This window comes from Rhamphochromis longiceps, linkage group LG8 (genome assembly GCF_057381845.1).
Source record: "Rhamphochromis longiceps isolate RC_006_pf linkage group LG8, R_longiceps_female_GT1.1, whole genome shotgun sequence".
In the NCBI taxonomy this organism is placed as follows: Eukaryota; Metazoa; Chordata; class Actinopteri; order Cichliformes; family Cichlidae; genus Rhamphochromis; species Rhamphochromis longiceps.
In genome coordinates, this window is record NC_140564.1 from 31202206 (window position 1) to 31225631 (window position 23426).

Below are 23426 nucleotides of genomic sequence, written 5' to 3' on the forward strand. Positions count from 1 at the left end.
GTACATACGTAGTCATTAATTACTAGAGTCTGTTCGCTTATTAATACACTTTATTTGTCCCAAGCTTCCCGTTAGAGCAGCCAAAATATGACCCTGAATTTGAAAAAGAAAGAAACAACAACAAAAAACTGAAGGAAACGGATGTAAACAAAAATGTCGACAAAATAAAATAAAAAGTTAAAATGTTGCTTATGTTTAAGTGCTCACATTAATTAACATGCAATGTTTTAAATAAGCATAAACATAAATGAAAATATACATAGGGTAGAATAAAAAGAATAAAATAATAAAGAAAATTAATAAAACAAGTGAAAATGTGAGCAAAATATTTTAAAAATCGTACAAAAATAGCTTAACATGTGAATTAAAGCTAAATAAAACTAAATAAAAATGTTTTACTAAAATAAGGCAAATGCCAGAAAACATTCAAATGTCTCAGTGTAACAAACTAACGTGTGGACTCTGCAGACATTAAGCTGTTATTTCCTGTAAGCTTCCTTTTGACAGCAGAGCTGAGTCTGTGAGCTACCCTCCACCATAGTTTCCAGCGTTTAGATGTGTGTACATTTAAAAAGCTGTTATTTTAGGATTTTACATTCAACAGCTCTTATTTGTTATTTCTTTATCTCAAAATGTTTTAGTACAATGAATAACTAATTTATTTGTAAAAAAAAATAAAATAAAATACAAAAAAACAAAAAAAACCTTGCAGAATCAAAACGTTGATTCATGCAATAATTTTGAGGAACTGTGTTGTAATTTAGCATCTGTAAGTTATTTTTCTTCTCTCTCATTTTAATCTGTAAACTATTAGACTAAGGAGCTTGGAAAGAAAAGCGTCTGCACTTCTTTAAGTTTCTTGAAGACGTTTCATCTCTCATCCCAGAAGCTTCTTCAGTTCTTAGGTGCAACTGGTGTAAAGTCCCAGATGGGCGTGTCCCGTAAGAGGGTCATGGGCCCCCAAGTTATTCCTACAACATAACTTAAGATAAGATAAGATAAGATAAGATAACCTTTATTAGTCCCACACGTGGGAAATTTGTTTTGTCACAGCAGGAAGTGGACAGTGCAAAAGTTATGAGGCAAAAATTAGAATACAATAAGAATAAATACAGTACACAACTGTACAGAATAGAATAAAATAAAATACTATATACAGTAGAATAAAATAAAATAAATATACAATAAGATAAAAATAGAATACAAATACAAATACTATATACAACTGAGTAAAAATACAACGATGACAGAAAGGATTATTGCACTTAGTATTATTGCATATGTATGGATGTGTGTGCTTGATCAGTTAAAGTCTTTATTATGGAGTCTGACAGCAGTGGGGAGGAAAGACCTGCGAAATCTCTCCGTCCCACACCGTGGGTGCCGCAGTCTCCCACTGAAGGAGCTGCTCAGTGCTGTCACAGTCTGCTGCATGGGGTGGGAGATGTTGTCCATCAGGGATGACAGCTTAGCCGCCGTTCTCCTGTCACTCACCACCTCCACTGGGTCCAGAGGGCATCCTAGAACAGAGCTGGCCCTTCGGATCACCCTGTTCAGTCTCTTCCTGTCCCCAGCAGAGATGCTGCCGCCCCAGCAGACCACGCCATAAAAGATAGCAGAAGCCACCACAGAGTCATAGAATTTCTTCAGGAGTGGGCCCTCCACTCCAAACGACCTGAGTCTCCGCAGCAGGTACAGCCTGCTCTGCCCTTTCCTGTAGAGGGCGTCTGAGTTATGAGTCCAGTCCAGTCTATTGTTCAGATGAACACCAAGGTACCTGTAGCTGTCCACAGCCTCAATGTCCATACCTTGGATGTTCAGTGGTTGCAGTGGAGAATGCTTGTGCCTGCGGAAGTCTACCACCAGTTCCTTGGTTTTACTGGCGTTGATCTGGAGGTAGTTCAGCTGGCACCAGTCCACAAAGTCTTGGGTCAGACCTCTGTACTCCTTGTCGTCCCCATCAGTGATGAGGCCGACTATTGCAGAGTCATCAGAGAACTTCTGCAGGAAGCACTGGGTGGAATTGTGGGAGAAGTCTGCAGTGTAGATGGTGAAGAGGAACGGAGCCAGAACCGTTCCCTGTGGGGCCCCCGTACTGCAGACGACCCTGTCCGACACACAGCCCTGAGTCCTCACATACTGTGGTCGGTCGGTGAGGTAGTCCAGGATCCAGGTAGTGAGGTGATGGTCCACTCCAGAGTTCACCAGCTTGTCCTTTAGAACCGAGGGAAGAATGGTGTTGAAGGCACTGGAGAAATCAAAGAACATGATTCTCACAGTGCTTCCAGCGGTCTCCAGGTGAGCGAGGGAACGATGTAGGAGGTGAACTTATATCTCTAAAGAAAAGCATACTTAATTATATGCACGCATTAATTTTTAGATGACTTCAGGCACAATTCAAAGGCTACACAGACTGCTGTTCTAGCCCACTGCCGCCAGGTGATGATAATTTAACATTAACTGAGTGTTATGCGCAGTTCGTGAGCAGCAGTGAAGCTCGCGAGCAAAAAAGGCACGAGTTGATGAAATCCACTCCTAACCATAATTTTACTTTTTATTTTTTATTGCATTTTCTTTTCTTTATATAAACACCAGCCAACCAAAACACAGAGCTCTTTACTGTATTAGAAATTAAATATTTAATTTTATCATCTGAGCTGATCTACTCATTATTCACTGACTATGAGGATCTTTCACCTCAGACAAAATAATATTTATTATTATTATTATTATTATTATTATTATTATTATTATTATTATTATTATTATTATTATTATTATCAGTAAAATATTCTCCACATATTCTCAGCCTTGTGAATATTCTGGCATAAGGATCCAAATTATAGCTGAGGTGCGGAAATAAGAAGGATCTGTGTGGAGGGTGTGTTTCCCTTTAAACGCTCCTGTGAGCAGCAGAGATCAGCAGACGTTGGAGGGGACGGTCGGCCTCGGCAGCCGTGCAGGATGGACCGATAAACAGCTCTGTTCGAAGCGATGTTCAGGTACCGAGTTCATTATCCTTTATTTTATTTTTGTAGTGGAAAACAAATGGAGGTGAAACACTGAGAGCAGCGTGTCGTCGGTTCGTTCGGCTCCTTTGCACACCCAGTTTTGACAGCTGAGCGCATCATCATCATCCTCCTCAACATCATCTGCACGTTTTCAGCCGCCAAGCTTGGTATCATCTCCAATCCTGTGTTATGTTTCCAACGCTAACCCGATTATTTAATTTGAGGTGGATTTTTTTTTAATTGCTTTTCTTGTAGTGAAAATGTTTATCACCTTCGGCGGGGCTGTGGTTGGCTCGACATATGGTCCGTGTTCAACAGGGTCATTTTTCTGAGTGAGGAATTGAGATCAGGTTATTTAAAGGTTAATATTTCACCCTGCAGTGATGTGGCCTGTTCAAACCACCCTTAGTTTGCACCTACGCCTATTTAAATCGACAGACTTCATAAAAACTAAATGGAAAAATAATAATCCCATTAATTTGGGAAACAGCGGCTCCAGTGTGTGCTGCTGTTCCCCGGCTATAATTTCTCCTTCGAGCCGTGAGTGTTGGCTATAATATAAAGCTGAATTATTCAAAGGATGACAGAATACATTTTTGCATCCTGTGCTATAAAAAGTTAATAGGATTTCTGCTTGAATGGCCTTCAAATTATTTTATTATTTTTTTCATCCCCTAGTTCAAGATTAGATTCGGTTATTTTACTCAAAATGTGAAATTTACTGCTAATTTGTTAGATTTAGTGGAATTCGTCCAGATGTTTCCCTCAGTTAAGCTAACCACCTGCTGGCCCAGATATGATATGGCCCAGACTTCACACTGCTCTAAACACTTCATTTCAGACAGTTATTTCCTGCTCTTGGGTCTTTGATGTCAAAGAGAGCAGATGTCGCTAATATGGTCACAGAAGCCCCACCCACCCACTCACCGGTCAACCTTTCTATTTATGAGCGGCAGCCAATAAAAAGAAGGGTAGCTTAAAGCAGTGGTTTTGAATCTCAGGAGTGAGTCCCAGTGGTGGAGCACAGAGGAGTGATTAAAGATTAATTTGAGCTTTGATGCTCATTTAGCAGTTCCTGTTCCCTTATGTGGCAAATAAACTAGAAATGTAGACCCACTGTGGGAGCTATTACATCCATAGCACCAAAGAGAAGCTGTGCTACCCCTGTGAAAAATGTCAGGCTTCATACTATCACTGTGTTCTCTTGTCTGCATCGGGTATTCTTCATGTTCTAAGAGAAGGTGAGACAGAGTTGGACTGGTACCTTCACTGATTTTGCCTATTGATTAACTTAGACCTCAGCAGATCTCACGAGAGCAAAACTATCCTCCAAAATCATTTGTCCAGTTCTTGCTGGATCTGCAGCCTAGTGTTCCCATCCGCTCCTGCTCACAACTGGTTTGGTGTTTGGGGATTTAAATTCCCCCTAAAAGTTATCAATGAGGCTCCCGGTCTCATTGTTACCTCTGTGAACTGTGCTTTGCATTAACATCTAGGCCCATCGGGTGCTACGCATAGGAGGCATTATACACAGCCTAAACAAGCCTGTGGAGTCTTATTTGGGCCAATCTATGATATATTTAATCATACAGAAGGCTCTACATCAAATTAAAAATGCTGTTTTTCAGGAGTGGTTGCTCTTGGGTTTTTCTCAAATGTTTATACTTCATCTGTTAACCTTTCGTCTTTTGTAGGATTGTCTTTATCCCACTGAAATCACGCTTGTTTCCCGATTCCCTCCTGTGTAGATTTTTTTGCCATGGAAATGGATATGATACCGAAATTCTCCTCAAAAGATGAGGAAATCGACTTCTGGAAGGCTCTTTCCTTCAAGTACAAGAAAAGGTATGTACAATACACACTGTGCAGGCTCTGTTTCTCCTTCAGTAACATCAGTGCCTCAGCCCTTTGGAAACACTTAGTTAAATAATAATGCAGGTATAGTTTTGTGTTTTTTACTCATAATCAACAAATCTCATGAAAAGATTGTCTGGTGAAGTCCAGTCTAGTTTTCCCATCTTCTTCCTCTGCTAATTCAGCGTTTGGGGCTTTAACTTCTCTTTGGTCAAGAGTTACTTGTGGTAGAAGATGCATTGACAGGAGGAAAAAATGCACAAACTTAATCTTTTAACTGTAGGTACATTTGGTTATTGTGCACCTTGATGCTCAAGTACCACTGTCTCTTTCATGCACGTTGAACCTGATAAAACTCAGGTGAGCCAAGCTTTTATATGGTACCTGGGGAAATTGAAAAATCCTCCTCAGAGGCGACCAAAGCATAAAGTATTCAACTCCTCGTGCACAGCATTGAAATGAAGGTTAATGGGAAGTAAAAGCTCAAATGTGCCACTGTTCCTCCCAGTAATCGGTAAGATATGCAATACATCCTTCATTTCAGAGGTATTGTCATTCAAAACTGGAACATGTGAACTAAAATGAAAGCATTATTTTTATTCCAGTACAGTATACATTTGTTACTGCTTTAAATAAAGATCCCCTTATGTGACTTCTGCTTTAGGTTGGAGGTTGTTTTGATCTTGATTCTTTATATAACAAAGCTGCATTGTGCAGTTCAGTGATGTTTTAGACTATGGTGTTTTTGCCCATCCTTGTTTCAACATGACAACTCCCCTGTACACAAAGCAGGCACCATAAAGTAACCATATCTCCCCAGTATTTCAAACCTACCCCACATCTTTGAGATCACCAGCATGGCGATGCTGTACAGTAAAATGTATATAATTCATAATTCTTTAACATTTTAAAATGACAAACTTAATTGGTAATACAACACATGTTTAGCTAATATGATTGATTAGAGTTTTATTGTTAAAAGTAAAACAATGAGCATTAAACTTCAGTTTACAGTTGATTAGCACTGGTTATTTTATCTTTATACATACACCTTTATATCTCAGAAGGCAGAACAGGTCGTCTACCAGTCAGTAGGTCAGGGGTTTGATCCCCGGCTCCTCTAGTCTGTTTTGAAGGATCTCTGGGCAAGGGACTGAACCCAGAGTTACCCCTGACACATCCATCAGAGTGTGAGTGTGTTAAAATTAGGCTGAGAGCACTCAAGTATAGAAAAAAGCTTTTTGTATAAACGTGCGTGTGATTGTGTCAAGTGTAATGCAGTCATTAGCTGAAGTCCTACTACTTCTTACTGGTGCTGCAACCTTTAACCTATGTAAATGATCTCTGTGCAGCTACTTCTGAACTGAGAGACGTCTTTGTTAGCGACATTTGAATCACAAGATCTGATGGTAACCAGTCCGCTCTTTGTGTCTGTGGGAGAAATGCTTTATCTGCTATCTGTCAGTCTTAGACTTTCAATTAGCAGCCGCTGTTGGCATCTCCGGTGACACTTGTGAGACAAGCAGTGAAATCTTCCTTCTCAATTTCTTCCCACAGCGGCAGCTCATATTTCACATTAAACATAAAAGGCTCCCACGTCTCTTTGTCCCATCTTTGAATGATTTTTCTGTGCAGATTCTCACTGTTGTTCATTCATCGTGTAAAGATTGCTGCATTTGTATGAAACCTATTTCTGTGCTCTATATGCTGCTTGATTAAGATCAGCTGATTGAAATGTCAACAATAGGTGCTACAGGAAACAAGCTCAGGCCTACGCCTGATTATGTAAGACAATGGGCTTCCTTCAGAGTGGAGGCCATGTTTATTGGGGTCATATAAGTGAAGGACAGTTCCCAGTTTGTGTCTCTGAGGTACAGAGGTACATTGTATTATTCTGTGTAGCTGTTCACAAAGCCCAGCAGTGCTGTCCTGTGCGCTAAGTAGCAAAGCAATACCATGATTCTTCACCACTGTACAGCGATAACACAGAGGACCTCGGGTTTGAACTTTGAATGAGCAAAACAATATGACATGAGTGTGTTTGGCCCACAAAGGGTTCCCTTGTCATGCTGTCTGGTTTTGAATGTAGGGAAAGAGGAGGCACCAGTGTGCAAATGTGTGACAGCCAACCTTTTCAGAGCGAAACCAGTTCAAAGCCCGGCCTGGCTCGACATTACCGCGGTGGCTTTGAAAACAAATGGATGCCTTGGCTCGGTGCCACCCCGAGCACTTCAGCTCCCATGATGCCATTTTTAGACAGCTGTGTGTGTGTGTCCGTGTATCAGTCTCTCAGTGACCACATCAGCAGACACTTACATAATCAGCACTTTGCGGTAAAGCTGGTCCAGGATCATGTGGCTCGTTGTATGTTTCGAAGGTTACATTGGAGAGTCAGAGACGCACTTCTTGGTTAAAACACAAATTTCAGTTTGACCTCACTGCCAGCATGTCAGCTGGCACAATAGTGTCAGCTGTTTTTACTAGACAAGATCGACTGCAGCGGCCTGTAAAGCTGTAAAGATGGTAAATCATTGACTGTTTCATAACAGACTGTTACAGACTCGCAAGGTATGGTAAGAAGTTAGCAGCAGCTTCAACAGTGACGTCAATTCCAAGCATACCAGGGTTTGTTTCGTTGGCATTTGTGGATTCTTCTTGTCCGACCTGCTGTTTAAAGATTGACTATATTAAAAACATCCTCAACTTCTTGTAACAACCCTCAAGCTATTTGGTGACAATCTTTGCATTTTTCCTGCACAATCGAGGACCATGTCACAAAGAGAAGGTGATAACTAAGTGACTCAGAGATCATCAAAAACATTTCAGATCCATGGCCTGAAAGCTCTTCAGATCTTAATCTGATTGAGCGTCTCTGGTAAATTATGTTGTGTTAGATTACATCAAAAATTGACTTGACAAGCAAGAATTTCTGTACTCTGTTGAAAAATCATGCTCCATCAGGAGAAATCTGTGCAGTTTCCATCCAGATGATGGATGGGCTTCAGTCTTGCTCTCAACCCTTGTCTCATAAACATAAAGACGAGTAAAAACCGGCCCAGTTAAAAAGTCTTGAAGACAAAAGCTGAATCTGAGATTTCAGAAAAGGAGCAAAGTACAGGGAATAAATCAGTTTTTATAGTGACGCTGTAGTTCGGGTGTGTGGATGTGGGGTAAAGCGGTCACTATTTGCAGAAGTAAATTTTGCACAAAAGCAACTGTTAGTCTTTAAATATTAATTCCTAAGTTAATATTTTATAGCAGTTCATCTCTTAGGAGAAATTAAAGGGTTAAAACCCTTAAAACACCCCCTTTACAAAGTAGGTGACACAAATTGCATTCGAGTTTGGGGAATTGTATCTGGGTCAGATCTCGAGCGCCCAGAGGAGATGCAACGGCGATAAAAATAAAACCATATCCAGCTGTAAAGTTTGATGAATGCATCCACCAGCCATGTCTCCCAGGCTTGCACGTCCTCTTTCTGTCTCGACTTGTCGTCTAATGGCTTTCTGTGTGTCTGCCCACAGCTGTGAGGAGGCTCAGGAGGAGCTGCTGGAGTTTCAGGAGGGGAGCAGGGAGCTGGAGGCTGAGCTGGAAGCACAGCTTGGCCAGGCCGAGCATCGAATGAAGGACCTGCAGTCTGAGAACAACAGACTCAAGAATGAGGTTGAAACTCTCAAGGTAACTGCTGCAGTCTGTGGAAAGCTGACCATAGACTCTATAAAAGATGGACATGACTTCCATCATAGATATTTTGAGGCATCATAATGTGATTTTTACTAATTAGTGGGTGGCATTGTATGTATGGAACGCCAGGACTGCCATAATGAATTAATTAAATACACCATTAAATAATTAATTAAATGTGGCAATAATTAATTAAAATTGGAATTAATTAATTAAATAAATAGTTATGACACATGTAATTAATTAATTATTGACACATGTAATTAATTAATTATTGACACATTTAATTAATTATTTATGTATTTCACATTTTAATTAATTATTGACACATGTAATTAATTAATTATTGACACATTTAATTAATTATTTATGTATTTCACATTTTAATTAATTATTGACACATTTCATTAATTAATTATTGACACATTTAATTAATTATTTATGTATTTCACATTTTAATTAATTATTGACACATTTCATTAATTATTGACACATTTAATTAATTATTTAATGATATATTTATTTATTTCATTTTGGCAGTCCTGACGCCTGGCTCTCATCATGAAATAATTTTATCTGTCAGCCTCACCCATCAAACTCAGGGGGCGGGGTTAACGCTGATCGAGTCAAAACCATTGCTTTGGCCTGGTGGCCATTGTTTCTAGCACACAACAACCGGCATGTGGAAGCTAACAGAACTGAGCTTTGAAAAACCCTGTTTGTGTGTTACCAAATACCGTTTTAATATTTTTTAGCCGAGAATGTAGTGGTTTAATCTTCATGTGTCTGGTCGGTTTGTCAAGATACAGCCTCTTTGCAAAAGTGTTTCGATGATTTCGGAGATGTCTGCCCAGTCTCACGGCAAAGCGTGGGATAGACCCGCTCGCCCCGCAAGCAATCCCACCGACAAAGCGCAGGCCCCGGTACACAGCTGTAGTAACCCCCGCTGACTTCTTTTACTGAGGTTATATTTATCGATGTTTTATTTCCTGATGTTCTTATGTGTCCTACGTGTTTCAGTCGCCAATTCTGAATTATAACTAACATTAAAAACATGTTTAAGGAGGAGAGAGAGCAAATAAATCTGTTTAACATCTGATCTTTGGGTTTTTGTTCAGTAATCAGCGTGACCTGTGTATAAACACATAAAAGAGATAACGTTGGTGTTTCCGTCATGTAGTAACTGCTGGCTTTAACTGTACAAAGGTTGTTCGACACTATGAAACACATACAGACTTCATGATGTTCGGCTAATATTTTTATTGTGAATATTAATCATGCTGACCTCGCTCTGTACACCACGCAGCGAGGTCAGCATATCCACGATATCCTCAGCTCCATGAGTTAACACAAAGTTTCCCAGCTGACTATCTAACTGCCAACTATTCCAGAGACGTGAAAATATACAGCATAAAGAAAAGTGTAAGAGACTCAGCAGCAGATTAGAATAACAGTTATACATTTAATAAATCACCAAATGAATCCAAGAAACGAGCAAACCTGTTCCGACAATTTGAATTTGTATTCCCTCAGCTGCAGACTCGCTGCTGTTTAAATGTTTGAAAAGGAAGATTAGATATAAAAAACGTCAAACATAGACTCAGTCTGCCTTCACATTTGATATGAGGCCAGCACGTATAGTGGCCTCAGCAGGCTATTACTGAAATACACGTGCTATATCATAAACTATGATATAAACAGGGAGGTCCTATTAACATGTTTAGTTTTAAAGGACACCTTCCTGCCTTTAGTCTCATTCATGAGCAGTATTAGTTTTCTTCTAACATCCAGAAGTCTGCACAATGTGTTTCATAGTTTGTAACAAGCCTTTGACAGGTAAACATAACATGACCGAAAAAGCAAAAAAAAAAAGCAAAAAAAAAGAGAGAGAGTGTTGACATAAGAAGAGAAAATTCTCTCAATTATGGAGACAGACAAATGGTTCATTTATGTTTGATGTGTGTTTATTCCTCCCTAAATATCGTCGGTGAAGTTCGCCATGCACGTCAGATTTTCCTGCGCATTTTTATACCTCTGCCAACAGAGAGAGAAAAAAAATCACATTCTAACAGACAGCTGGTGCTTAGAATACAGTTGAATAACTATTAAAAAACAGATGATATTTAGATGATAGTTCAGTCTAACACATGTGCCAGTGAACCACTAAACGTCTGTGAAACTATGCAGTTATGAAACGTAACTTTAACCTCAGCCAAACCGATTTGCTCAGTTGTAAATAAAACAGCGAAGTAAACGTGACCCGACAGACAGAACCTGAGTGAATGAAGTCCACCGTTTAACCACTGAGAGCTAAAACTCAGCTGAGGTTTGAAAGCTGTGTGCCGGTGATTGGACATCAGCCGCTGATAAAGCTGTTCGCCTATAAAGTGCTCTGTAAAGAAACGAGCTCCAGCAGCTCTGCGCTCGGGGAAAACACTATATTTACTTATCTTGTGCAGAAAAATGCGCTGACATTGCGTTATATCGAGCACTGGCTGCCCAGTTAAACTGTGACTATCACCAGGTAACTAGGCGTGTTTCTTGAATTAGCAGCAGGTGTTAAACAGCTGACAGATGAGGAGGAGGATGCATGCAGGTAAACTGAGGGTCTGTTGAGCTGATCGCTGGTTTCGTGAGAAAAATGTCAGCTCGTTCTTTATGTTACAGAAGCACAGAGACACAAGACCAGGCGGAAAGAGACGATCGTTCGGTGAAAATGAGAATCTGCGAATGCAACATGTGGAACACGGAGAGTGGAATATGTAAACAAACCGGTTAACGTACCCCCTCGGTGCACTCTGCATGCTAACTGTTAGCAGAGCTAGTGAAATCTCTGAAAACATCTGAGCACTTTTGCAAACATGTTCTATGTTGACAACCTGACCAGACATACGTCGCGACATTCGCGGCTAAAACACTGTTAAAAGTGTAGCTGGTGACAGAAAAACGGGGTATTTTAAAACTACACCACCACCATTGCTGCTTGTGATTTGATCTGCATTCTGGGATAACTGGCTGCCCCAAGTCTACACAAGCAATCGATTTTCTAGGATCGACCTGTTTTGACTTACTTTGCACGGCAACCAATCAAATGTTAGAGAAGCTGCATGGGCAGCGTTAACCCCGCCCCCTGAGTTTGATGGGTGAGGCTGACAGATAAAATTATTTCATGAGGAGAGCCAGGCGTCAGGACTGCCAAAATGAAATAAATAAATATATCATTAAATAATTAATTAAATGTGTCAATAATTAATTAAATGTGTCAATAATTAATTAAATGTGTCAATAATTAATTAATTACATGTGTCAATAATTAATTAAAATGTGAAATACATAAATAATTAATTAAATGTGTCAATAATTAATTAATTACATGTGTCAATAATTAATTAATTACATGTGTCAATAATTAATTAAAATGTGAAATACATAAATAATTAATTAAATGTGTCAATAATTAATTAATTACATGTGTCATAACTATTTATTTAATTAATTCCAATTTTAATTAATTATTGCCACATTTAATTAATTATTTAATGGTGTATTTAATTAATTCATTATGGCAGTCCTGGCGTTCCATAACCGTGAGGCCTGCATGCTAGAATACATTATTTTAAGTTTGCGCACTTTGGCAAACCGTCCTACCGTTTGTAGTTTATGGACATTTCCGCTGTCGCACAATAATTCTAGCATAAATTCCAATAGGTAGGACAGTTTGGCACTGAATTTTGTGTTGTGCGCATGTGCAGAAACAACAGGTAGGATGGATTCCCAGAACACCTGGTAGTTTAGCATAGCTTAGCATGCTAAAAGCTAGCTATAACCAGCACCTCTAAGCCTCTCTAATGACCTTTTTCTTAATCTAGTTAATTTACCTAAACCATAAATGGTCATGTTCTAAGTTAATTTAGTCATCCTGAATGTTTTTAACATGTTTTTGATGGGTTAGATTTAAGAGCTGAGAATCAGGTGATCAACATGTCAGTGCCACCATGTGGTCAGGAAAATCCTTGTGAGCTTTTCGTGCCATTTTCTGGCATTTTACGAACAAGCTGATTTTAATTGGTTAATTAAAAGCCTGATAGAATAATTGCTACTGAGCCATAATGGCTTATTTTAACAATCCAACTGTATCTCATTAAGCTTCTCAGATTTATGTGGTGAACCTAAAGAAGACCTTCACTGTGACTTTCTCTCTCACTCTGCATTTATGATGAGGCCAGCATTATGTATATATGTTTCTAATATTAACAAGACATTAGGCGAGTGTCTTCACACGTATCCTTGAAATAAATATGAGGGCTTTTTTTTTTCGTCGCCATCTATCATCTGCTGCCCTTGAGTGTAGTCTCCTGGGAGTGAAGAGAAGTGGGCCTGTAACAGCTGCTGCTCCTGTAGAAGCGATGTCTTGCAGAATAAATGTTTATTGGCTGCCTTCTCAAAGAACAACACCTCTTATTTTTGTGGCCCTGCCTTTGTTGGATTTCTAGCTGTAACCTTATCCTGTAGTTTACTGGCCTCCATGAAAACTGAGTACAGTCCTGGAGATGAGATGTTTTAAAGTGCAATCTAAATGGTAATCTCGCTGCAGTGGGAATCTGAGGTATATCCTTCCAATCTCACCACCTGTTCTGCCCTAATCTGGCTGTATACTGATGCAGCTGATCTGTGCCACACTCATAAATAATGCATCGGATTGTGTCTCGCTGTTATTCTCGCTCCATAATTACCAAATCCAAGTGGCTCATTTCTGAGTCCATGTTTCAAGCCGGGTGAGTCGAGCCACCTGCAGGGAAAACATGTTTGTGCCAAGGTGTCTGACAGGTTTCACTTTCAGCAGTGCTGACTTCACACCTTTGATTTGGAGGAAATGCAGCACTGGTGAGATGTTGGCGCAACACTGGGGCATGTCTCATGGTTCTAATTTCACTACACACACCATAGCTTTGTATCTTAACAAAGCTTTAAAGGAAAAATTTCTGAAACAGGATGTAGGAATTGAATTTTTCCTAAAACATAAAAAGGACACAAAACAGCACCCTTATAAAATAACACGGGTACAAAGAAAATGGCCTAGGACTGACTAACAAACCACAAAGATAAACTGCACAAAACTAACTGAATAAAGTTGTGAATATTTATCGTAGACTGTAAGAAAAGATGTCTGTGCCATGTTGGAGTTTGAAGCCGTTACGAGCGTGAGAGCACACGCTCAATGGCTAAAAACCTTTAATGGACAAGTCAACAAACATATCCTGGATAATCCTCCTCTCTCCTTCCGTCCATCCATTTTCCACAGATTATCTCAAAGCAAATTGGTCCTGGGTGAGGGGCCAAGTACGTTTTTTATAAATGCACATTTATCAAACTCTTTATGGTGAACTAAAAGCATTCATAATGCATCACATCTCAGAAAATATACTAACATTCTGAAAACGTTTGATTAAGAAAGCAGTCCTTTACAGATGTTCATGAAACACAACCTAATCTTAAGTGTTATTTTCTGATTTGTGAGTAATATTCTCGTGCTGTGTTTGTGCATGTAGACTGCTGCAAAATAATAATAATAATAATAATAATAATAATAATAATAATAATAATAATAATAATAATAATAAATTTTATTTATGAGCGCCTTTCAAGTCACCCAAGGACACTTTACAATAGGATAAAACACTTAGTAAAACAATGGCAGAATAAGAACAATAAAATAAAGCACAAGATAAAATGAACAAACAGTGGATTCACAGTGAATATGCAGATTTGAACAGATGAGTTTTGAGTTGGGATTTAAACTGGGCGAGAGAACCAATATTTCTTATTTCAGGGGGCAGAGAATTCCACAACCTGGGAGCAGAGCAGCTGAAAGCTCTGCTTCCCATGGTGGTGAGGCGGAAGGAAGGTACAGTAAGCTGGACAGAAGAAGAAGAACGAAGTGAACAGGCAGAACAAGTGGTGGTTAACAGGTCAGAAAGGTAAGAAGGAGCGAGGTTATGAAGGGCCTTGAAGGTGAGCAGAAGAAGTTTGAAAATTATCCGGAATTTCACAGGGAGCCAGTGAAGTTCCTGAAGAACAGGGGTGATGTGCTGGTAGGAGGGGGTTCTGGTGATAATGCGAGCAGCAGAGTTCTGAACCAGTTGAAGCTTATGGAGGGATTTTTGGGGGAGACCATGCAAAAGAGAATTGCAGTGGTCAATACGGGAGGTAACAAGACTATGTGCAAGAATGGACGTAGACTGGGTGGAAAGAGAAGGAAGCAATCTGTTAATGTTACGTAGATGGAAGTAGGCAGAACGGGTGAGGTTATTGATGTGTGATTTATAAGAAAGTGAACTGTCTAGGATGACACCAAGGCTCTTAACCTGAGGAGAAGGGAGAACTGTGGAGTTATCGATGGTGAGTGAGAAATGGTTTGCCTTCAAAAGGTTGGATTTGGTGCCAATAAGGAGGATCTCAGTTTTATCCTCATTGAGCTTTAGAAAATTAGAGGTAAACCAGGATTTTAACTCGGATAGACCTTCTGTAAGGGAAGAAGGTGGGAGGGAGGAATCAGGTTTGCAAGAGAGATATAACTGGGTGTCATCAGCAAAACAGTGAAAGTGAAGATCAAATTTGCGGAAGATGGTACCTAGAGGGAGGATGTATATTATAAAGAGAAGAGGGCCTAAAACTGAGCCTTGGGGTACACCAGAGGTGACGGGGAATAGACGAGAGCGGAATGATCTTAGTTGAATAAACTGGGAACGGTCGAGGAGATATGATTGAAACCAGGCGAGGGGTGTGTCAGAGATGCCGAGAGAGGAAAGTCTGCTTAGAAGGACAGAGTGAGAAATGGTGTCAAAGGCTGAGCTCAGATCTAAAAGGACGAGAATCAGAGCTTCAGATTTATCTCAGCGTTTGTGCTTTTAAACTCTGTTAATTGGACCTGCTGAACGAGAGGACTGTCTGGCCTTTCTGCGGCTGGCTGCAGCTCAGTCATTACTTTATCAGCAGATGTAGGTCAGACACACAGACAGGCCCGGTGGTGTTTATCATGCCAATTGTCTCAGAGCTGGTGGATAAATGGGTCACACTGCTGCTTTTTTTTTTTTTTTTTTTTTTTTTAAATGGAAAGGGAAAATGAATGGAGCACTGAAAAATGTATGGCGGCGTGCTTTGGGAGCTGTTCAATCATGTGTTTAAATGCATGCAGTCAGATGTTCAGTACATGTTGTCTGCTCTCCTCCTCAGGAGAAGATGGAGCAGCAGTACTCTCAGAGCTACAAGCAGATCTCCATGCTGGAGGACGACCTCGGCCAAACGCGCAGCATCAAGGAGCAGCTTCACAAATACGTCAGAGAGCTCGAGCAGTCCAACGATGATCTGGAAAGAGCCAAAAGGTCTGTTTGGACTCTTAATACTTACTAAATAAATAAAACAGTCTCAAAGTTTCCTTTGTGCTGTGTGAACCATTTGACCATGTTTGTGGTGTTTATGCACCTTTAATGAAAATATCGGACAAACAATACAGATCACTGTGCATTTACGTGCACTACTAGACCACCCAGTCATGTGCGCTTCAGTTTTGATGAGCAAGAGTCAAAGCAGTAATCTATCTCTGGTACAGCTTGCTAACATCGTTTTTCTAACTCCACCCTCTTCTCCAAATGTGGTAACTACAGCTAAAAAAACAAAACAAAAATCACAACAACAATAATATGGTGGTATCCTGAAAGTTAAAAGTCATATCGTGATAGTTACATCCATCTTTTGTGTACAGTATATGATGATAATATATCACATCTAACAGTAAAGGGTGAAGCTGCAAAGAGCAGAGCAGTTCAGCATAGCCAAGAAAATGACTCTTTCAGCGCCAGCCCCCAGTGGCCTTTGGAGGAACTGCAGCTGTAGCTACTTCACAATGGCTTCATTTGTTTTCAGCCTCTGAAAGTTTCAACTTGATTTTTAGGTTTTAGCTTTGTTGCTGGGATCATGTAGAATATTCAGCATAATAAACAAATGACGCTACCTTAAGTAAGTGCAAACACACTTCTGTTTCTTGCCTACTTTGTGATGTTGGTTACATTTTTATAAAAATTTGCAAGAGATAAAATTCTAGGATCTCATTGCAATTAACAAATGGCTTCAAGTCAATTGATTGCTGGACAAAGCTGGATTAAAATCAATAGATAAGCCTCAGATATTGATTACTTACTCATTATTATTCAAGCACTAGTGTCTGCAGAGAACATGCCTCTGAGGTTATTTGCACATAATTACTGAAGTCTTTTTCCTTTTTAAAAATATTTCTTCTAGAGCAACTATCGTGTCTCTTGAGAACTTCGAGCAGCGTCTGAACCAGGCCATTGAGAGGAATGCCTTCCTGGAGAGCGAGCTGGATGAGAAGGAGTCGCTGCTGGTCTCGGTGCAAAGATTAAAGGATGAAGCCAGAGGTGATTACTCACTCATGAACTCGAGCTCATTAATGTGCAGCTGCTGCAGTCTTTCTCCTCTGAAGGTTAAAATCTGGGTTTTCCTATATATATTTGTTACAATTATCTTTTCTTTTTTTAAAAAAAAGATTTACGGCAGGAGCTCGCCGTGCGAGAGAGGCAGGCAGACGTAACCAGGATGTCCGCTCCGAGTTCACCCACACAGGATAACGTGAAGATGGACACGGCTGTGCAGGCCTCCCTCTCCCTGCCGGCTACCCCACTGAGCAAAGGTCTGGACAACGCCTTTGCCAACCAAACAGGTAGCTGCACAACGTCTTTCCCCTCAACATGCAAGTACAGACATGTAGCTCTTTATTTAAATGTTGTGCTGCGCGTATATTTGCATGCAGAAAACATTTATTTCTGTAATGACCCAGCTGTATAATCAGTTCTTGTGCAGTTAAAGTGCAGCAAAGACCCCATGAAAACTTTTTAATATATTTTGGCTCAATTATAAAAATATAGCAGATTAACAGTTGATTTTAATGTCTTTAATTTAACAAATATTCATAAATAAGTGTCTGAAATCTGCCAAGAGGTTATTAAACAGGGGGAACTAATTGCTTAAACAGAATAATGATTTTGAACTCTGTAAAAGATTTAATAAAATAAAAATTGGAGGAATAAATTGGTTTCTTTACTTTTTTCTAACTAGTGCTATCAAATGGCTATGGCAGCAACTCGCCTCTGACCCCCTCGGCCAGAATATCAGCCCTCAACATTGTCAGTGATTTGCTCCGGAAAGTTGGGGTGAGTCTTTCCTCCTCCCTGTTTCTGGTTCTCATTTCCACCTCTGGCTTCATGTCGGAAGTCCTCTATCTTTCCTCTTCATCTTTTGTGTCCTCACAGGCTCTCGAGTCGAAGCTCGCCGCCTGCAGGAACTTTGCCAAAGACCAGAAAGCTCGGAAGACGTTCGCTCTCGACAACAGCAACGCGCTGAATGCAAACTACTCCCAAGCGCTCCATACGTCATATTTTGATAAAGCGTGAGTGAAAGCACATTCAGTCTGTAGTTTTATTGCCCATTACTGTCACATGTAAGTGTGGACAGCATGGTTGTATTGTTGCGTGAATAAGGACGAGTATCTGAGATGGTGTGCATTTGTTTTTCCCCCCAGCAGGACTGAGATGGTCATATTCCCTGCATTAATTTGGGGTAATTGTAGCTCCTTCACCTGTTATGCAAGTGTGTAGAGGGCCATGCATGCTGCCGCTGCTCCTTAACAAGCCTCTTTTCCCATCTCATAGAAATAAGTGTGGGCTGGATAACCATTTAGTGGTGGTGGCGTGGTGCTGCTGAAATAATCTCTCAACTCTAAAGTGACCTGATTCATGTTTTTCTTGTCTATACTAGTATAAAGTGTTTGTTTTCAGCTCCAGATCTAACCAGTAATGCTATTAACAAAGTCCGTTTTTGCCATACCTTTTTATTTGTTTTAATTTATGGCTGGAAGTCCCTCAGGAGATGATTCACGAGAGAATCTTCAGTCGGATTGGATTTATTTAGGGTGCTAACACCTCCCACATGGATGTGTACATATTTATGAATTTAATTTACAACAAACATAAAATGAAAACCAACGTCCTGATGAAGTTGGGAAATATAGCCACAAGTGGCTCAAGAACCTTATTAGTAAGCACTACCTAATATGAGTATATAATAACACCTGCTAACAGGATCCAGGTGTTGGTTTATTGTTGTATATGATGACAACGGTTTTGTTCAGCTTGAATTTTTTTGCTCTTCATGCTTATGTTGCCAACAGATCCTTACTGTGGGGACTGGCAGCCAGAGGAAGTGTAGTGTTTCTGCTGTGCGAGAGAAATATAAATAGGCAGAGTATGTGTGCACAACAAGGGCATTGTCTGGGTGACTTCAGAGCAGGGAGGTCTTATGAAGAGTACAGTCACATTCAGCTATGTCTGGCCATTTATTAAGAAAAAATGACTTTATACTTCAATAAATGAAGTTCCAAGAAATCACCAGAGCTGCAATAAAAGTAATTTTGTTTCAAGATCTATTTAAAAATGACAAGTAAAAAGTGTCAGGTAGTATAATTGACAATACATCGTAGTTAGGGTTGTAGACTTATTTTTTTATTTTTTGGCCTAATTCAGACAGATTTTTGTAACTTTATTCACACCGTTCATGGAAAAACTTTGTAACACTGAGAAATGTGCTTTTCCGTCGGCACAGGAATTTGGATACACAGAAACACCAGTTCGAGAAAACTTCCACACAATGCCCAGCCCAGTCTTGAAAATGTAGTTTCACTGGCACTCCTCCAAAGCTCATATTTCTGTGCTTTTCAAACTCCTACCACACAGAGGATGCCTTTCATGCCCCAACTGTGACCCACAAAAGAACGCGGTGAAACCAGTTGGATAACTCTGGGTGACTCTCCTGCTTCCTTCCCAGTTTCTGCATTAAACTTTTATTTTTAGCGGCACATGCCTGTGTTTGCTAATATTGCCTCATGTCTGCTATGCAGCTGTTGTCCTGTGTGAGATGAAGGGCGTTTGATAATGAGGACAGAGCCACCTCCCGCTGCGCCGGTCGGTGCTTCGACCTGTGTTGGCAGTTTTTGATAAAGTAAAACCGACCAAAGCTTTGAAGCTATCTGATCTCATTTTCCCTTATGTATCTACAATACAGTAGATAAATTTTTACTTGAATACAGTAGTTTAGTAAGTATATACTTAAGTCTCTACTAGAGCAGAAAATAATTTGTCTTTATTTTATACAGAGTATTGATGCGTGTCTGTTCATTCTGTCTCAAACAAGCTTTTATTTCTTTATTTATTTGACATCTTCCCCCTTTGGGGCCACCATAACTTTGAGCCAATTTTCTTCTAATTGTGTGCATCTTAAAAACAGCTGTTGAGGGAAAGTATAGGTGGATGGGTATATAATAGGTAGATGTAGAGAAATCGTAATCATGTGTTTTAGAGCCACATTAAATATTTGTACTGGGATGAGAGATACTATTATTATTTTTTACATTTCTACCAAATTTATATCTTTGTATTTATGTTATTTGTAGCTCCTGGCATAGAAAGTGTGCCAGCTGACATATGTCATGAATTTAGCTGTTTTTATCCATTTTTAAGTGAAAGCTAAAAACCTTTTCAGCCAGCCAGGTGGTCCTTTGATTATTGATGATTATTACTTTTATGTTTATGATTGAGAACATACAGATTATTGGACACATTTATATCGACTATCTCAGCTGCTTTTAAAAACATATATTTGATCTATCTTTATTTATTTTCATGACTGATCATTTTTATTATATCCGATTCCTGGCTTTCATAATCTGGCACCAATGGGCTTCCATACTGACCACCTTGTTTGCATTCAAATTAAACTGCTTTAACTGTGTGGAGGCTTTGATTGGTGGCTGGTAACGGGTGGATTCGTGTATCTGCTTCCGGGACATTTTGTTTCAAAAGTCTGTTTTCTCGCAGCAGGACCGTGAACGGACTCGAAGCTGGTACCCGGATGGCCATCACCGCGCCTCCCGCCGCCTCCTCCCACGGTTTAGTGCCCCTGGCTTTGTGATGCCAACATGAAACACAACAGGAAGAGAAGGCGCAAAAAGAGGGATCACGAAAGGCTAATACTGTAAAACTTACTGTTACTGTGGCTCATCTCCTCGTCTTCCCGCGCTGCCTCTCTCTCTGTCTGTCCTCACTTGTGCTTCGTTTGCTGTAAATTAGTCTGTATATGATGTGTTACTGTATCCACTGTTTGCTCACAAAGACTGTTAAAGCCCCCCCTCTGCTTTTTTTTTTTACCTCAAGGATCTCCCCTGACATGTGAAGTGGTTTCTAAGAATGGCATATCATCTGGAAAGGGAAATATTATGCAGTTAGTCTTGGAAATGATGATGAGTTGCTTTTTTGTTTTTAAATCTAAGCAGCCTCTTCACTGATCTTTAACTTAAATTACTTCAGTTAAACCACTGCTGAACCCTCTAATTATAAAAATCAGCAGGTTTATTGGATGCAGATGTCCTAAATAACTGTGCCATGTGGCCTGTGACTCCACCAATTATTGAGGTTTCCAAGAGCCTTTCCAGGTAGTGATTTTTGGGTGATTCTGGCTTCTGGCGCCATCCTCATGCGCTTGTATTTGACTTCTTATTTAGTTCCACAGAGTCGGGAGTTTTTCAGTGAGCCAAACACACCATGTAACTTCTGAACCGTGTGACATGACGTGTACAGTATTGGTCATATTGATCGTTATTGACAGGCAGCCAGTTAAAGTAGTGCTGTCATAGTGTTCGGACCAGTTAACCAGCATTCTTACAGCCTGTAGTCGAAACGTTTTATCCACATTTTGTTCTTTGAATTGATGCACAAACCTTTCTCAGTTGCAAGTGAAGCACTTTGACCTTGTTTTGTTTTTTGTTGGGTTTTTTTTTTTTTTTTTTTTTTTTTCTTTTCATTCGAGTGCAATATTGCCTGTTTGTGGGTTTAATTTATTTTAAATTTCTTTTATAGCATGTTTCAATAAAATATGTAATTATACCACACTGATTATGTTTTACTTGGTTCTTGAAGTTATTCTCAAGGCAAAGACTACTTTTCATTCTCTTCTCAAATATTAATGTTTGCTGTTTTTCTGTTGTATCAGTTTAGAAATTAGAATACGGTGAGCTTTTCATATTAGTGTTGTTTTGGTAGTCCAGAAAAATAACAAGAAAACTGAAGATGTTATTTAAATCAGATTTGACTGAATCTATAAGTTAATGGTAATGGCCTGTATTTATATAGCGCTTTTACTAGTCCCTAAGGACCCCAAAGCGCTTTACATATCCAGTCATCCACACATTCACACACTGGTGATGGCAGCTACATTGTAGCCACAGCCACCCTGGGGCGCACTGACAGAGGCGAGGCTGCCGGACACTGGCGCCACCGGGCCCTCTGACCACCACCAGTAGGCAACGGGTGAAGTGTCTCGCCCAAGGACACAACGACCGAGACTGTCCAAGCCGGGGCTCGAACCGGCAACCTTCCGATTACAAGGAGAACTCCCAACTCTTGAGCCACGATTGCCCCGTCGTCAGGAAAAACACCCATACCCAGTTCTCAGATGTGTTGATGCTGTCAAATTATATTTTTATGTCAGTCTAAAAAGACTGTAGAAGACTTGAAAACTGGAAATTATTTCTGTGGATTTAAAAAAAAATAAAATTTAAATTGTTCCACTACTAGAAATACTCTAAGAAGATTCTTACATATATCTATACTAATGAACTTCAGATACAAGATACAAGTAACCACAGTGATGTCACCTATTGGTTTCATAGCCACGCCCTGAATCTTACCCTGCTTTATTCTACTAGTACATGCCTGTGCTACAATAGTGATTTGGTCCGTCTCTGCTTAATCTCTCAGGTAAAAGATTTTAAAAAATGAATAAAAAAAAAAAAAGGTTGTAGATATATATATTTTTTTTATGCTGAAAATGTTTCATTTTGGCCTCTTGCTATGTGGCTGACAGGCAACGTGATGGCTTTATAATATAAGAACCATTTAGTGTTTTTATTATTCAACTTATGTGGCTGAAACTTAATTTTCATGTCATGAAATTAAAATTCTACAATGCTTTTAAAATGTGTGACATGTGCGTAAAGGCTAAAAATAGGTCCTTTTAGCTGGTTACTAGGTTGTTCTTAGGAAACATGATGACATAACATCTGATGCAGATAAGAACCTTCAGGGTGCTATAGCGTACCAAGTTTGGTAGTGCAACTCCACATCGTGTAAGAGGAGTTCATGGACAAATAAGGCCTGTGTGTTTGCATCTACCTGTGGACAGCTGTGGCTTAGCAGGTAGGGTGGGTTGTCTGCTAGTTAGAAGGTCATTGGTTCAAACCCCCCAGGCTGTGTGTTAAAGTGTTCTTGAATAGCAGAACTCTGTGTAACAAAATGCAATTGGCTTGTTAAAAAGTTTTTAGACTAGAAAACACAGGTAAAGTTTGGCCACACAGGTTTTGCACCACATGACATTCCTAACAACCTTCCTAACTAGCTAGTTAGGAATGTCATGTATCCTACCGGTCTTGAACTGGGGCTCTTTGCATGCAAGGCAACTATTTTAACCACTACACCAGGGGAAAGCCCTGCACGTACCCTAATACAATAAGAATTCACACTAGTGACTGAAATTCAGAACACTGATGACTATCATCACAGTGAGTATTAGACTTGTATGCAGTAGAGGTGGGCGGATCGATCCAAATATCGATAGTATCGATACCAACACTAAAACCAAGTTTCAAAACACATGAAAAGCTGAAAGGTGTTTTTTGCTGTGTTAACTAATTATTGTGGAAAGTAATAATCACAGTGACATAGTGGTGATTAAAATGTGTTCAGAATTTGAAAC

At 39.8% G+C, this 23426-nt stretch overlaps 1 protein-coding gene across 4 annotated transcripts; it reads left to right on the forward strand.

Annotated features, from left to right (window-relative positions):
- Positions 1-2891: 2891 nt before the first annotated feature.
- On the forward strand, positions 2892-21556 carry ndel1a (nudE neurodevelopment protein 1-like 1a). Of its 4 annotated transcripts, none has more exons than XM_085417042.1 (10): positions 2892-3002; positions 4760-4856; positions 8390-8543; positions 15783-15931; positions 16848-16984; positions 17113-17286; positions 17682-17776; positions 17876-18012; positions 18148-18182; positions 20495-21556. In XM_085417042.1, exons 2-10 carry the CDS (start codon positions 4771-4773, stop codon positions 20503-20505), a joined length of 978 nt encoding a protein of 325 aa, XP_085273168.1. In that variant the 5' UTR covers positions 2892-3002; positions 4760-4770; the 3' UTR covers positions 20506-21556. The 4 variants fall into 4 exon arrangements, with proteins under 4 accessions (XP_085273168.1, XP_085273169.1, XP_085273166.1 ...); XM_085417043.1 differs by having other exon boundaries at positions 20498-21556; XM_085417040.1 differs by lacking the exon at positions 18148-18182.
- The last annotated feature ends 1870 nt before the right edge of the window (positions 21557-23426 follow it).

Bases quoted from the DNA above. Each gene is read 5' to 3' on its own strand.
- ndel1a (XM_085417040.1), top strand. From the start codon at position 4,771: ATGGAAATGGATATGATACCGAAATTCTCCTCAAAAGATGAGGAAATC. The intron at 8,544-15,782 runs GTAACTGCTGCA...TCTCCTCCTCAG, and splicing joins ATGAGGTTGAAACTCTCAAG to GAGAAGATGGAGCAGCAGTA. The intron at 16,985-17,112 runs GTGATTACTCAC...TTTAAAAAAAAG, and splicing joins ATTAAAGGATGAAGCCAGAG to ATTTACGGCAGGAGCTCGCC.